The sequence below is a fragment of the Acipenser ruthenus genome, chromosome 43 (assembly GCF_902713425.1).
Source record: "Acipenser ruthenus chromosome 43, fAciRut3.2 maternal haplotype, whole genome shotgun sequence".
NCBI classification, from domain to species: domain Eukaryota; kingdom Metazoa; phylum Chordata; class Actinopteri; order Acipenseriformes; family Acipenseridae; genus Acipenser; species Acipenser ruthenus.
In genome coordinates, this window is record NC_081231.1 from 7,761,271 (window position 1) to 7,777,455 (window position 16,185).

Below are 16,185 nucleotides of genomic sequence, written 5' to 3' on the forward strand. Positions count from 1 at the left end.
AGCTCACACACTGCTTTGTGATGGTGGTCCACTGTGAAAGGCGCTATATAACACTAAAGATTGTTAGTATTATTATTATTAGAATCTGTTTCTTGAAGGATCCCAGGGTGTCGCTTCAACAATGTTACTGGGGAGTTGGCTCCAAACTCTCACAATTCTCTGTGTAAAAAAGTGCCCCCTATTTTCTCTTCCAAATAGTCCTTTATCTAATCTCCACACACATACATAATGTAATGAGATGTAAGAGAGTAATAAGAATTAAAAATAAATAAATCCCTACAGAATTGTGTTTATTTATTACCTTAAAATAAGTACTACATACATAAACAGTGTGTTGTCGTGGCAATTGGTGATCAAATAAATAATGAAGTAAAATAAAACAAAATAAAATCAATAAATAATAAGGTCATCCCCTTACAGTGATGGCTTTGAAGTCATAATGCATTGCAAGTGTTATTAGGGAATGCTGTGTCGCGTTTTCAAGCGCGTCACTGAGCTGCTCTGCGAGGTTTGGAGACGCGCTTCTCTACAAGCTGCGTGTGACGTCAGAAAGACAGCAGCCACGAGCAGCCGGCGCGCGCTCCGGGTAACAGAACGAAACCCGTATTGACCCGCGAGACGCTTTCAGAACAATGAGAATCTGTCTGGAAACCCGCGAAGCTGTCAGCCCTGAAACACACAGACTGTGAATGAGAGGATGAGAAGAAAAACAAACGCGCTGACACAGACACACCGCTTCACAAATACAACACACACACACACACAAAAACAACGCGCTCCTACCACACCACAACCCGGACCTTTCAAAATAATACAATATAACAGCGCTCTGTAGTTTATAAACACATTGTAGAGCTCCATGCAGACTCTCTCACCTCCTCTCTGCTCTCCCTCAGTGTCTGAACGGATAAAACAACGCGCTCCTACCACACTACAACCCGGACCTTTCAAAATAATACAATATAACAGCGCTCTGTAGTTTATAAACACATTGTAGAGCTCCATGCAGACTCTCTCACCTCCTCTCTGCTCTCCCTCAGTGTCTGAACGGATAAAACAACGCGCTCCTACCACACTACAACCCGGACCTTTCAAAATAATACAATATAACAGCGCTCTGTAGTTTATAAACACATTGTAGAGCTCCATGCAGACTCTCTCACCTCCTCTCTGCTCTCCCTCAGTGTCTGAACGGATAAAACAACGCGCTCCTACCACACTACAACCCGGACCTTTCAAAATAATACAATATAACAGCGCTCTGTAGTTTATAAACACATTGTAGAGCTCCATGCAGACTCTCTCACCTCCTCTCTGCTCTCCCTCAGTGTCTGAACGGATAAAACAACGCGCTCCTACCACACTACAACCCGGACCTTTCAAAATAATACAATATAACAGCGCTCTGTAGTTTATAAACACATTGTAGAGCTCCATGCAGACTCTCTCACCTCCTCTCTGCTCTCCCTCAGTGTCTGAACGGATAAAACAACGCGCTCCTGCCACACTACAACCCGGACCTTTCAAAATAATACAATATAACAGCGCTCTGTAGTTTATAAACACATTGTAGAGCTCCATGCAGACTCTCTCACCTCCTCTCTGCTCTCCCTCAGTGTCTGAACGGATAAAACAACGCGCTCCTACCACACTACAACCCGGACCTTTCAAAATAATACAATATAACAGCGCTCTGTAGTTTATAAACACATTGTAGAGCTCCATGCAGACTCTCTTACCTCCTCTCTGCTCTCCCTCAGTGTCTGAACGGATAAAACAACGCGCTCCTACCACACTACAACCCGGACCTTTCAAAATAATACAATATAACAGCGCTCTGTAGTTTATAAACACATTGTAGAGCTCCATGCAGACTCTCTCACCTCCTCTCTGCTCTCCCTCAGTGTCTGAACGGATAAAACAACGCGCTCCTACCACACTACAACCCGGACCTTTCAAAATAATACAATATAACAGCGCTCTGTAGTTTATAAACACATTGTAGAGCTCCATGCAGACTCTCTCACCTCCTCTCTGCTCTCCCTCAGTGTCTGAACGGATAAAACAACGCGCTCCTACCACACTACAACCCGGACCTTTCAAAATAATACAATATAACAGCGCTCTGTAGTTTATAAACACATTGTAGAGCTCCATGCAGACTCTCTCACCTCCTCTCTGCTCTCCCTCAGTGTCTGAACGGATAAAAAAACGCGCTCCTGCCACACTACAACCCGGACCTTTCAAAATAATACAATATAACAGCGCTCTGTAGTTTATAAACACATTGTAGAGCTCCATGCAGACTCTCTCACCTCCTCTCTGCTCTCCCTCAGTGTCTGAACGGATAAAACAACGCGCTCCTACCACACTACAACCCGGACCTTTCAAAATAATACAATATAACAGCGCTCTGTAGTTTATAAACACATTGTAGAGCTCCATGCAGACTCTCTTACCTCCTCTTTGCTCTCCCTCAGTGTCTGAACGGATAAAACAACGCGCTCCTACCACACTACAACCCGGACCTTTCAAAATAATACAATATAACAGCGCTCTGTAGTTTATAAACACATTGTAGAGCTCCATGCAGACTCTCTCACCTCCTCTCTGCTCTCCCTCAGTGTCTGAACGGGTAAAACAACGCGCTCCTACCACACTACAACCCGGACCTTTCAAAATAATACAATATAACAGCGCTCTGTAGTTTATAAACACATTGTAGAGCTCCATGCAGACTCTCTCACCTCCTCTCTGCTCTCCCTCAGTGTCTGAACGGATAAAACAACGCGCTCCTACCACACTACAACCCGGACCTTTCAAAATAATACAATATAACAGCGCTCTGTAGTTTATAAACACATTGTAGAGCTCCATGCAGACTCTCTCACCTCCTCTCTGCTCTCCCTCAGTGTCTGAACGGATAAAACAACGCGCTCCTACCACACTACAACCCGGACCTTTCAAAATAATACAATATAACAGCGCTCTGTAGTTTATAAACACATTGTAGAGCTCCATGCAGACTCTCTCACCTCCTCTCTGCTCTCCCTCAGTGTCTGAACGGATAAAACAACGCGCTCCTACCACACTACAACCCGGACCTTTCAAAATAATACAATATAACAGCGCTCTGTAGTTTATAAACACATTGTAGAGCTCCATGCAGACTCTCTCACCTCCTCTCTGCTCTCCCTCAGTGTCTGAACGGATAAAACAACGCGCTCCTACCACACTACAACCCGGACCTTTCAAAATAATACAATATAACAGCGCTCTGTAGTTTATAAACACATTGTAGAGCTCCATGCAGACTCTCTCACCTCCTCTCTGCTCTCCCTCAGTGTCTGAACGGATAAAACAACGCGCTCCTACCACACTACAACCCGGACCTTTCAAAATAATACAATATAACAGCGCTCTGTAGTTTATAAACACATTGTAGAGCTCCATGCAGACTCTCTCACCTCCTCTCTGCTCTCCCTCAGTGTCTGAACGGATAAAACAACGCGCTCCTACCACACTACAACCCGGACCTTTCAAAATAATACAATATAACAGCGCTCTGTAGTTTATAAACACATTGTAGAGCTCCATGCAGACTCTCTCACCTCCTCTCTGCTCTCCCTCAGTGTCTGAACGGGTAAAACAACGCGCTCCTACCACACTACAACCCGGACCTTTCAAAATAATACAATATAACAGCGCTCTGTAGTTTATAAACACATTGTAGAGCTCCATGCAGACTCTCTCACCTCCTCTCTGCTCTCCCTCAGTGTCTGAACGGGTCTGTCTCCCACAGAACCAGGAATATACCAATCACAAAATACAAACCGATCAGCGCGGTTTAACAATTCAACTAATATGAACCGCAAAGGGAATTGTGATACCGGGGATCTTTTAATAAAAAATGAATATGACTTTCAATTTTAACATCATAATCGAGCTGTTTGTAGCTCTATATTTTCCCCAGTGAATACAATTTGAATTCAGGTAACCCCTCCCCCATGCCGGAGTTGGTATAGTCCTTTCTCTATCAGGCGGCAGCAGCGTCGATGCTGCGAGTTTCACGCAGATATATAATCTGTGTTTCGTGTAATTATATTGATATTTCCCGTCCTCTTCTTCTGAATGAGATGTTCAAACACTAACGCGATACCCCTGATAATGTTTTTTAGAAGTATATCAGGTTAATTCAAGTTGAGCGTCGTTGTCACAAACAGATCCACAATGGCGCAGGCATGCTCGCAGTTTCATCGCTTTCTCTTCGCTAGTCTTGGAGGTTCAGGGCGTGTGAACTTGTTTTTGGTAAATACAGCACAGGGTCGCAGAAAGGTCATTCTTTACGAGTAAACTTCCAGGCAGTAACCTCTGCTATTTCTACCCCATGCTTTTATTTAGTTTCTCTTAAACTGTATTCTTGTGTCCTATTCTTTATCCAGGACAGTATTCCTCCCTGCTGTCCAGCGGCACAGATTTAGACTCTTCCTCAGACTGCGCTGCGAACTAAACCAGGCAACAGAGCCGCGTCCACAGCAGCAGAAGAGTCACCAGCAATGAGACACGCCAAGGAGTGCGCTGCTCTGTGAGACTCGAGGGGACGCGTTATCAAAGCGCTTCCTCCAGGCTTTAATTAACTGCTATTGATTTAAAAAGAACAAAACATCATGTTAATGTTACAACATGAAAAACTAAACACACTGAGAGCGCTGAAGAGGGCTTGAAATACAGTGTATTACTCAGCTGTGTGGTTCTAGTTTTGTAAAATGAACAGGTGGTTTACCTCTTTAAAATAAATAGGAGTTAATTAAAGACTGGGGTAAAAGCTTTGAAAAGATGTCCTGAGGTGTCTTATTGTGATTAAAAAGCGTCCCATTCCACAAGAAAAACCTGAGAGGCGTTAGAAAACTAAAGCTCTTTGAATGAAATGCTTTTTATTATATGAATAACTACCCAGTGGAGTGACAGAGCAGGTTAATAAACTAAATGTATTGAATGAATAATGAAATCCGATCATATATGTCAGAGAGTGAGAGGTTTGTATTAAACAGTCCAGTTACAGTATTTTTAAAATGTTTTAGTAGTTTAACTGCTTATGACTGCGAGGATTGGAAACAAAGGTAAATATTCTCATACAATACTCTGCATTTATATTACTGCTCCCAACAGTACTTTCTGTAAAGCTGTATTTGGGTCTGTAGTTGTTGTCCCCGGTCTGTACCAAGTGTATTCATTCAGGAGAAGCAACACGAGTGAAGGTGAATAAGCAGCCTACAGAATGTGTGCATTGCAGAAAGCGTTTATTATTAAAACATGACGAGACATCTCTCAGGTTTCATTAATAACACCGATATTCTATTTGAGCGGCGTTAGCTTGTAGCCCTTCAAAAGTTACAAACGTCAAATTTGCAATGCTTCAATGTATCCAGTAGGTGGCACCAAAACACTGTTCAGCTTTTACACTGTACAGTTTAGACTGCATTGGTTGATAATGTACATTCCTCCTTTAAATTTAAAATACATTATAATCATACAGCAGTTTTATTTTGCCCAGCAAAAGTAAGGTGTGTATGTAAATACAGAGTTTACTGTAGATTGATCTCTAGATAGATCTGTATTATAGATACAAAGTGGACCTCACAGTGCTGTTCACTGCAGAGGTCATCTTAAAAATAGAACACACTTCTCCTTTTCTGCAGTCAGTCAGCTCTGTGTTCATTTTTGAGAAGGAAATACGTGTCTGTGGTTAGTGAGAGGAAGTGAAGGCAGGCAGGGTTTAAATTGAGCCTGAATACTGGAATGCAGCCCTGCACCCCCTGTTAAACTGCCAAGAGGGGATTCTGAAAAGGGGAGATTGAGCTGAGCAGCTTGATACCAAACATGCCCTCAATCATCTTTAGATGACGAGGTCTGCTCTGCTCCTTAGAAAATAATTAAACAAAGATCTGTTATAAAGCTGTGGTATAATGAAAAACAATTCATGTGAAAATCTGAGGGTAACATTGAAGCAGGGTTTCACTCTAACTATTCTCCTGCTGAATGCAAACCTACAAGTGTGGTGTTCTGTGTGTCTCTGCTCTGGGGGCTCTTGCCACCCCTCCTCAAAGGCTCAGCCACTGTAGAGCCTCACCCCTCTGAGGGAGACTCCCTGCTGGGACAGAGGGGGACCCCCTGGACAAACAGTCACTTCAATCCAGCCTGAAGCCGCCCCTGCCTCGTGCATCATTGCAGGCAGCCTCCAAAAGAGATGTCACAGACTGGCTGGGCAGTGAGACATGGTTCCAGTGGCAGAGTGAGGGAGCTCACAGGTAGCTCACATTACCACTGCTCATGCTATCCCAGCTCTCTGGATTAAAAACCTCCAGTGATACCAACCCAGCAGCTTCATGAGCACCAAAATAAAAGTGTAGAAATATAAACTGAATGTTTATTTTAGTATCAGGGCCTTTGCATAATGAGGAAGTTTCAATGTCGGGATGGCCTTTGTTTAACTGTCCCTGTAAGTACTGTCCCCTCTCCAGTGTCAAGATGACTTGTGTCTGTCAGCACAAGCACAGCAGTGATGCTCTTTTCAGGCTCTTCTATCTGGCCCTACCCCTGTTCATTCTTTAACATGTATTATCCCTGCTGGGGATGCACATCCTCATCTAAACCTTGATGATCTGAACCCCTCTGTTATCCAAGCAGCCCCTTGTTAACCTGTCTTGTTGTGTGCTGTGCTCTTCTGCCCTGTCGTCATTGAAATGTGGTATTCAGCCCTCAGCCTCAGATATTTACAGTACAGTTCAGTACTGTACAATATGTATTTAAAGATAAAGCAGTATCATATATTTTATTGGGAGTCATATAAACAATTTCACAGTTTTAATTCAGTTATCTGAACAATTTGATCATCTGAACACCCCCTGGTCCCTATTAGTTTTGTTAATAGAGATTTTACCTGGTTCATATTCACATTTCTACAGTGCCTTGCGAAAGTATTCGGCCCCCTTGAACTTTGCGACCTTTTGCCACATTTCAGGCTTCAAACATAAAGATATGAAACTGTAATTTTTTGTGAAGAATCAACAACAAGTGGGACACAATCATGAAGTGGAACGAAATTTATTGGATATTTCAAACTTTTTTAACAAATAAAAAACTGAAAAATTGGGCGTGCAAAATTATTCAGCCCCTTTACTTTCAGTGCAGCAAACTCTCTCCAGAAGTTCAGTGAGGATCTCTGAATGATCCAATGTTGACCTAAATGACTAATGATGATAAATAGAATCCACCTGTGTGTAATCAAGTCTCCGTATAAATGCACCTGCACTGTGATAGTCTCAGAGGTCCGTTTAAAGCGCAGAGAGCATCATGAAGAACAAGGAACACACCAGGCAGGTCCGAGATACTGTTGTGGAGAAGTTTAAAGCCGGATTTGGATACAAAAAGATTTCCCAAGCTTTAAACATCCCAAGGAGCACTGTGCAAGCGATAATATTGAAATGGAAGGAGTATCAGACCACTGCAAATCTACCAAGACCTGGCCGTCCCTCTAAACTTTCAGCTCATACAAGGAGAAGACTGATCAGAGATGCAGCCAAGAGGCCCATGATCACTCTGGATGAACTGCAGAGATCTACAGCTGAGGTGGGAGACTCTGTCCATAGGACAACAATCAGTCGTATACTGCACAAATCTGGCCTTTATGGAAGAGTGGCAAGAAGAAAGCCATTTCTTAAAGATATCCATAAAAAGTGTCGTTTACAGTTTGCCACAAGCCACCTGGGAGACACACCAAACATGTGGAAGAAGGTGCTCTGGTCAGATGAAACCAAAATCGAACTTTTTGGCAACAATGCAAAACGTTATGTTTGGCGTAAAAGCAACACAGCTCATCACCCTGAACACACCATCCCCACTGTCAAACATGGTGGTGGCAGCATCATGGTTTGGGCCTGCTTTTCTTCAGCAGGGACAGGGAAGATGGTTAAAATTGATGGGAAGATGGATGGAGCCAAATACAGGACCATTCTGGAAGAAAACCTGATGGAGTCTGCAAAAGACCTGAGACTGGGACGGAGATTTGTCTTCCAACAAGACAATGATCCAAAACATAAAGCAAAATCTACAATGGAATAGTTCACAAATAAACATATCCAGGTGTTAGAATGGCCAAGTCAAAGTCCAGACCTGAATCCAATCGAGAATCTGTGGAAAGAACTGAAAACTGCTGTTCACAAATGCTCTCCATCCAACCTCACTGAGCTCGAGCTGTTTTGCAAGGAGGAATGGGCAAAAATTTCAGTCTCTCGATGTGCAAAACTGATAGAGACATACCCCAAGCGACTTACAGCTGTAATCGCAGCAAAAGGTGGCGCTACAAAGTATTAACTTAAGGGGGCTGAATAATTTTGCACGCCCAATTTTTCAGTTTTTTATTTGTTAAAAAAGTTTGAAATATCCAATAAATTTCGTTCCACTTCATGATTGTGTCCCACTTGTTGTTGATTCTTCACAAAAAATTACAGTTTCATATCTTTGTGTTTGAAGCCTGAAATGTGGCAAAAGGTCGCAAAGTTCAAGGGGCCGAATACTTTCGCAAGGCACTGTATCTTGAAGTGCAGTTGTGGTGACACTTGGTGAGGGTGTTCTTTAGTGTATTGAGAGAACCAGAATCTGGGAATATGAAGAGATGTCTGTCTGTCACATTCACATTGTGCACATTCACTGGATGCAGGTCAGACTGATCAGACTTGTCTTGATTTTACAACTATGGCTGAGGACGTATGTTACTAATCTAGTATTGCAATGATTTCTTTATAGTGCATCTCCATGTATCCACAGAGCAGGTGCAGTGTGAGTGTTTATGTTACAGTGTGTCACTGTGAGGGTTTGTCTAGTTCATGTAGATGTATGTCTCTAGTAGATGTGTGTTACTAATCTAGTATTGCAATGATTTCTTTATAGTGCATCTCCATGTATCCACAGAGCAGGTGCAGTGTGAGTGTTTATGTTACAGTGTGTCACTGTGAGGGTTTGTCTAGTTCATGTAGATGTATGTCTCTAGTAGATGTGTGTTACTAATCTAGTATTGCAATGATTTCTTTATAGTGCATCTCCATGTATCCACAGAGCAGGTGCAGTGTGAGTGTTTATGTTACAGCGTGTCACTGTGAGGGTTTGTCTAGTTCATGTAGATGTGTGTCTCTAGTAGATGTGTGTTACTAATCTAGTATTGCAATGATTTCTTTATAGTGCATCTCCATGCATCCACACAGCAGGTGCAGTGTGAGTGTTTATGTTACAGTGTGTCACTGTGAGGGTTTGTCTAGTTCATGCAGATGTGTGTCTCTATTAGATGTGTGTTTCTAATCTAGTATTGCAATGATTTCTTTATAGTGCATCTCCATGCATCCACAGAGCAGGTGCAGTGTGAGTGTTTATGTTACAGTGTGTCACTGTGAGGGTTTGTCTAGTTCATGTAGATGTGTGTCTCTAGTAGGTGTGTGTTACTAATCTAGTATTGCAATGATTTCTTTATAGTGCATCTCCATGCATCCACAGAGTAGGTGCAATGGGAGCACCCTGAAATTGAAAGGTACACTTACTCATAGGTAAGACTGTATTCTTTTCACAGTTATCACAGATTTCACGATTTATGTGTTAGGGCAGCAGTGTGGAGTAGTGGTTAGGGCTCTGGACTCTTGACCGGAGGGTCATGGGTTCAATCCCCGGTGGGGACACTGCTGCTGTACCCTTGAGCAAGGTACTTTACCTAGATTGCTCCAGTAAAAACCCAACTGTACAAATGGGTAATTGTATGTAAAAATATATATATATATATATATATATATATATATATATGTGTGTGTAAAAAATAATGTGATATTTTAACAATTGTTGGATAAGGGCGTCTGCTAAGAAATAAATAATAATAGAGTAGTGTGTCATGGTGAGGGGCTATGGAAGTTTTAACTTCTTAAATAACGAAGAAGTTGTTAGATGCAAAGTGTAAAATGTAATATTCCCCGCAATGAGATCACGTAGTTATATTCAGTCAGATGACAGAATCAGAGATAGGCACAGTGGGAGGAACCTGTATGTCTACAGATTCTACTCTGAGCTCATCTTTCTGAAAGTGTCTCCAGACAGAATGCAGGCTTGTGAAGTCGCTGCACTGATATGTAAGTATTATTGCTGGTGCTTTATTAAACATGCTGCTGATTATCCATCTGGTTTGGGGACAGTTAGAGTGAAAGATTCGATCGTAATTTAAATTCTATTTTGAGGTGGTGTCTTGTGGGAATGTCATGATAAAAGCAGAGTGTGCAAGCCAGGTAAATGAAATAGAGTATTGTGAAACACACTGTATGCATGGTAAAGCAGGGAAGAGTTTCATGGTAAAAGCAGAGTGTGCAAGCCAGGTAAATGACAGAGAGTATTGTGAAACACACTGTACGCATGGTGAAGCAGGGAAGTGTTTCATGGTAAAAGCAGAGTGTGCAAGCCAGGTAAATGACAGAGAGTATTGTAAAACACACTGTATGCATGGTGAAGCAGGGAAGAGTTTCATGGTAAAAGCAGAGTGTGCAAGCCAGGTAAATGACAGAGAGTATTGTGAAACACACTGCATGCATGGTGAAGCAGGGAAGAGTTTCATGGTAAAAGTGTAGTAAAGTGTTGAAAAGCTAGTCAATGTAAGTAAATCAAATGGAAGTATGGAACTGCAGGATACCACATGGTACAGGACAGGGAAGTGTGCTAAAGAATAAAAACATGCATGTGCAGGATTACTACATTGATCAATGAGAAGAACCTGGAAACCAGCGGGCTTGTATTTTATTCATTTTATATATATATATATATATTTAAAATAGTGGTACAGAAAGTCCTCTCACAGTGATGTATGCTGATGCTGCTGAGGCCCTTTGACCTGGTCTGAACTGTAGCTGCAGCAGCTCACTGACACTTCCTGTTGGAACAAGGTGTTAAACTGAGCACAGGAAGCGAGCACACGAGCGCTTGATTTATTCAGTGTTATTTCTTTATTTACCAGGATGTTATCAGCTTTAGCAGCATGTGTCACATTCTATTTAAGAAATATACACTGAATTTGATATTTGCTTCACAGGCCACACAAACAATGTGGGGAGGGGGAGTTAAACAAACATTCAGCACTGCTGGGAGGTGAATTACAAACTTTACATTAGTAATGGCTCGTTCACATTTAGCTCTGCTAGGAGGTGAAATACAAACTTTACATTAGTAATGGCTCGTTCACATTTAGCTCTGCTGGGAGGTGAAATACAAACTTTACATTAGTAATGGCTCGTTCACATTTAGCACTGCTGGGAGGTGAAATACAAACTTTACATTAGTAATGGCTCGTTCACATTTAGCTCTGCTAGGAGGTGAAATACAAACTTTACATTAGTAATGGCTCGTTCACATTTAGCTCTGCTGGGAGGTGAAATACAAACTTTACATTAGTAATGGCTCGTTCACATTTAGCTCTGCTAGGAGGTGAAATACAAACTTTACATTAGTAATGGCTCGTTCCCAGAAGAGGAAAGGTCTGTTTTCTATGATCAAAGTATTTTTTTTAAATTTCATTACCTGGTGATTGTAGGTTGGCAGTGTGTGCCCCGCCTTCTCCCTGTTACACTGATCACACCCATTATTGAACTGAATTCACAACTCAAGTCTGCTTTCTTCTCTTCACTATGAACACTGGAATCAGTATGAATACTGAACTACAGCTACAGATCTGTCAGTTTCCTAAACCCCATGCGTGTGTCCAAGTTAATGAAGGATTATTATCATGTGACATTGTCTTGCTTTGTTTTTACTCTTCCCTCACCTTTACAATCATTCACAGGGTTCTTATTGAAATGACTCAAATCTTGTGTTTGTATTATTTGGTAAGTCTGTGTTAAGGTGCTTTGACTATGAGTTCAGGAGCTGCCTGTCATATACATATTTAATATAGGCTAGATTAGAGTGTCTTTATATTATTATATACACCAGCAGCAAGTAGTGCACAGCAGTGTGTTACTAACAAAACAAGAGAAGGAAACCTGATCAAAAGTGTGCGATCACTAGATGGCGCTGTCTCTTACTTCTCCCTATGTTAGCACATGTTACATGTATGTATGGCAGGCACCTATAACTGATGAGCACGGTATAACAATGGTAAAAGCATTGGAAACAGCAACATGACTGTGGTGCTTTTATAAGGGTCTAGTCCCTGACTGTCTCTTTTGTGTTTTTCAGTGCTGACTGTAGTGAGCTGCTCCAGACAGTATGAAGGTAAGAGAACAGCTTACAATGTGAACACAGTTTAAAAACAGGATTTACAATTCATGGTTGAAAAGCATGAAGCTGGTTTGAGAAATGACACTTTTCATGTTAGGTGTGTGTGTTGAAAATAGGCTGTGGCAATGCAGTCACAAAGTGAAGAGACTGGTAAAGATTCTCATCCTGCTTCCTAATCATCTATAAAAAACACTTTTCTGAAATCAGCTTTCCTTTTCTTCTGTCCAATATAACAATTTAACTTGGTTAAATAAAACAATTAATGACTCCATCAAACACCATTACAGTACCATACTGTGCTCCACCTAGAGGCTGTGTGTGGAATTGCTGGAACGCTTTGAGGAGAATATTACATTGGCTGACTGCTGACCAATTCAACTACATAAGTGCTTCTTGACGAATACATCCATTTGAAACAACACAGTAATGAATGTAACTCAGTTTAAATGAGTAAGAACAATTGTTAGTGTTTCCAGTGACCAGACAGGCAGTGATTTTCTCATGTTCTTTTGTAGAAGAGCTTGTATTGTTTCTAGTCTCTTAGACTTCAGTTTGGAACATGCAGATATTTCAAAGACATCACGACAGATAATGTTTCTACTACTTCCTGTACTTCATGTGTTGTGGTTGAACTCACATTAATGTAAAAAACAGGGGAGGAGCCAAACATCCCATCACAATAAAAGAGAGACCTGTGATAATGTCAGTAAAGGTAATAAGAAGACAGGGTTAAAAACGCTGGTTAGTATTCATTTGTTGTCTGCTTCAGTCAGAAATGACAGAAATGCACATTGAAATCCGGATTGACTGTGGTCTGTCATATTAGATATTTAAAAACGAATCCCTCTCACAGGGTAGTGAGTGCAGTGCTGCCCCCTGGTGGTGACTCAGTTGCCACTTGATACTGCAGTTCAGCTACAATGAATTGAAATATCAGAATATTTCATATATTTACAGAATATAATCAGCATTTCTAACCATTTGTATTTTTTATACAGTATTTGTCAGTAATTTCACCCTTCTGTTGAAATGTCATATGCTGGTTGATACTGCACTCTAACTGTCTCTCTCTCTCTCTCTCTAATTCTCTCTCTCTCTCTCTCTCTCTCTCTCTCTCTCTCTCTCTCTCTCTCTCTCTCTCTCTGCAATAGAGATCCTAATTCTGTCATCTTCTCTGTTTCTACAGAGCTGCCCCAGACTACACTCACCCTGGAGCCTCCATTCCCAGAGATATTCACCGGGGAGACAGTCACTCTGAGGTGTGGGGTTGAGGGGGGTTCTGCTGGCTGGAAATATCTCTGGTACAAAGACAGTGAGGACACTCCAGTGCTCCAGACTGCTGGACGCAGTATAACTGGTGACAGCTACACAATCACTGCAGCTGCTGTATCTGACCAGGGCCAGTACTGCTGTCGAGGACAAAGAGGAGATCAACCACTCTACTCACAGCTCAGTGATAAAGTGACAGTAACTGTGTCTGGTGAGTTTATTAACCCAGCTGAATACAGAGCAATGCCCTCAATACAGACCGATTATACACTGTAAGCAATATAATGTGTCTATTAATCTATACTGAGTGATAGAACACTGTTAGAGACAGAATATCTAGATGCCTTTTAAGAACAGTAATGTTCCCACTTATCTTAAACAGTATTACTGAATCATTAAAAATATTTACAAAAAAAAGTTTAACAGGAATAATCCTGCTACAGTAAATTGGACTAATTGCTGCCCGATTGGAAATTTTAACCAGAGACTTCCATTATCATATTGAGAGAGATTCCTCGTGAATTCCTTTCACTCAAAACACACAAGTAGAGCCTGCAATGGGTCAAACTGCTGCTATTCCTACTGTATCACAAGTAGAGCCTGCAATGGATCACACTGCTGCTATTCCTACTGTATCACAAGTAGAGCCTGCAATGGGTCACACTGCTGCTATTCCTACTGTATCACAAGTAGAGCCTGCAATGGGTCACACTGCTGCTATTCCTACTGTATCACAAGTAGAGCCTGCAATGGGTCACACTGCTGCTATTCCTACTGTATCACAAGTAGAGCCTGCAATGGGTCACACTGCTGCTATTCCTACTGTATCACTGCAGAGATGCTGCTGGGGGGCTGGAATCTCTCTCCTAACTAATTGTAGGGGAATGTGTCCTAATCCTTTCCTGTTCTCTTTTTCAGAGGGTCATCCTCAGGCTGTCCTGACCCTGCAGCCTGCCTGGTCACAGATATTCACAGGAGAGACAGTCATCCTGAGCTGTGAGGTGGAGGGGGGCTCTGCTGACTGGAGGTTTAAACAGTACAGAGATGGACATGAAGAGGAAAGGTGCAGTGATCAATACAGGAGTAGATATGGGGACAGCTGCCCTATCAGTTACTCTCAGCATTACCACAGTGTGAGTCTGCATCAGGACAGGAGCGCAGTAATGCTGTCAACCTAACTGTGTCATGTAAGTAAAATTCTAGATAATATTCAGACCCTGTTGAATACTCCTGCACTCGGATTGGCTGAGAGGGTATTGTAAGCTACTGACCGGCTTGCTGATTTGAGTAAAGCTGTCTCTGGTCTCTGAATTGTTGCTGCTCACATTGCTGTTTTCAAGTAGCAGCTGTGTAAGAGCAGTATCGCAGCGTGGTGGTTCTGCACTGGAGTAACCTCGCGAGTGTGTTTGCTGCTCCACCTTTAGAAACCCGGTTAATGGAGCAACAATGCAGTGGAAGTGAGAGGTCAAAACAAGACACCAGGGGTCTGGAATACGTTTTAAACAATAACTTTATATAAAAATGAATAAGAAAACATTGGCAGGGAGGAATTTAACCACCTCCCTGCCAAACCAAACCAGACAATACTAAATAGCAGACGGCTGTCACCAGCCCGCATATAAACAAACACTATACAATATTTACAAAACAAACCAATGACAAACACCAAAACTAATAACAATCCAGCGCACGTATATCTAGGCGCGGGGCTCCCGTCACAGCGTCATCAGGAGGAGAACGGCACATTTCTATACAATCGATTCAACCATTTCATCACTTAATATAAACAAGATAACAGCCTAATAATCATGAACAACAGGATCTCCCAGATACTTGTAATTCCCTTAACTAGGAAACAGAGCGCTTGGGTAAATCACACACAAAACTAATAGAAACACGAAGCGCTGCCTTTACTTTGAGTTTGTTCAGATGCAGCTCCGCTAGTGTATTCACAACTATACTATGTATTGTGACTGTATTGTGTGTCACAGTTCACAAGGAAGGAGGGTTCAGAACATTAATGATGATGCTGCAAATCCATAATTGTTTGTGAGCAATTTATTACATGATTTTTGTGTTCAGAAACAAACTTTGTTAATATTATTTGTAATACGTTATCGTACATAATATAATAGTATTACAAATACATATATTTTATGCTTATATTTTAAAGTTTATGTAATGCATATAAAACTAAATACAGTATATACTGAGTAATATCTTGTCTGTAAATATTTAAAAGAGGCACAATTTCATTCGCTGCCTGTGGCAATGTGCCCCACCCCTGTGTGCATTTGTGTGTTATATGTTGTATGTTACGTGTGTGTGTTAATGTTGGTGTATGGATTGGTACACGGGATATAAACGGGTCTGTGTTTCACGTGTATTTAAAAAAGGTAGATTTGTATTTAGGCACGAGGAGGGCACAAATCACTTCACGTGCTGGTTAAATGTAATATGTGAGCACGGGGTTGCACAGAATTAATTCACGTGCTGGGATTCAAGTGAATAATTAATTAGTAATTGAATCCCAGCACAACAGTATATATAGATGCACGTTTCTTTCACTCAGGGTTGGGTGTTCAGGGCGAAAGAACGGGAGAGAGAGAGAGAGGAGGT

At 41.6% G+C, this 16,185-nt stretch overlaps 1 protein-coding gene across 1 annotated transcript; it reads left to right on the forward strand.

Moving 5' to 3' along the window:
• The first annotated feature begins 10,130 nt into the window (after window positions 1-10,130).
• LOC131709397 (Fc receptor-like protein 2) lies at window positions 10,131-14,943 on the forward strand. Its single transcript, XM_059011935.1, has 4 exons — window positions 10,131-10,166; window positions 12,256-12,291; window positions 13,484-13,777; window positions 14,485-14,943. Exons 1-4 carry the CDS (start codon window positions 10,136-10,138, stop codon window positions 14,742-14,744), a joined length of 621 nt encoding a protein of 206 aa, XP_058867918.1. The 5' UTR covers window positions 10,131-10,135; the 3' UTR covers window positions 14,745-14,943.
• The last annotated feature ends 1,242 nt before the right edge of the window (window positions 14,944-16,185 follow it).

Coding starts and splice junctions, on each gene's coding strand:
- LOC131709397 (XM_059011935.1), top strand. CDS start 10,136: ATGCAGGCTTGTGAAGTCGCTGCACTGATAT. Junction 10,167..12,255: donor TGAAGTCGCTGCACTGATAT/GTAAGTATTATT, acceptor TGTGTTTTTCAG/TGCTGACTGTAGTGAGCTGC. Junction 12,292..13,483: donor CTGCTCCAGACAGTATGAAG/GTAAGAGAACAG, acceptor CTGTTTCTACAG/AGCTGCCCCAGACTACACTC.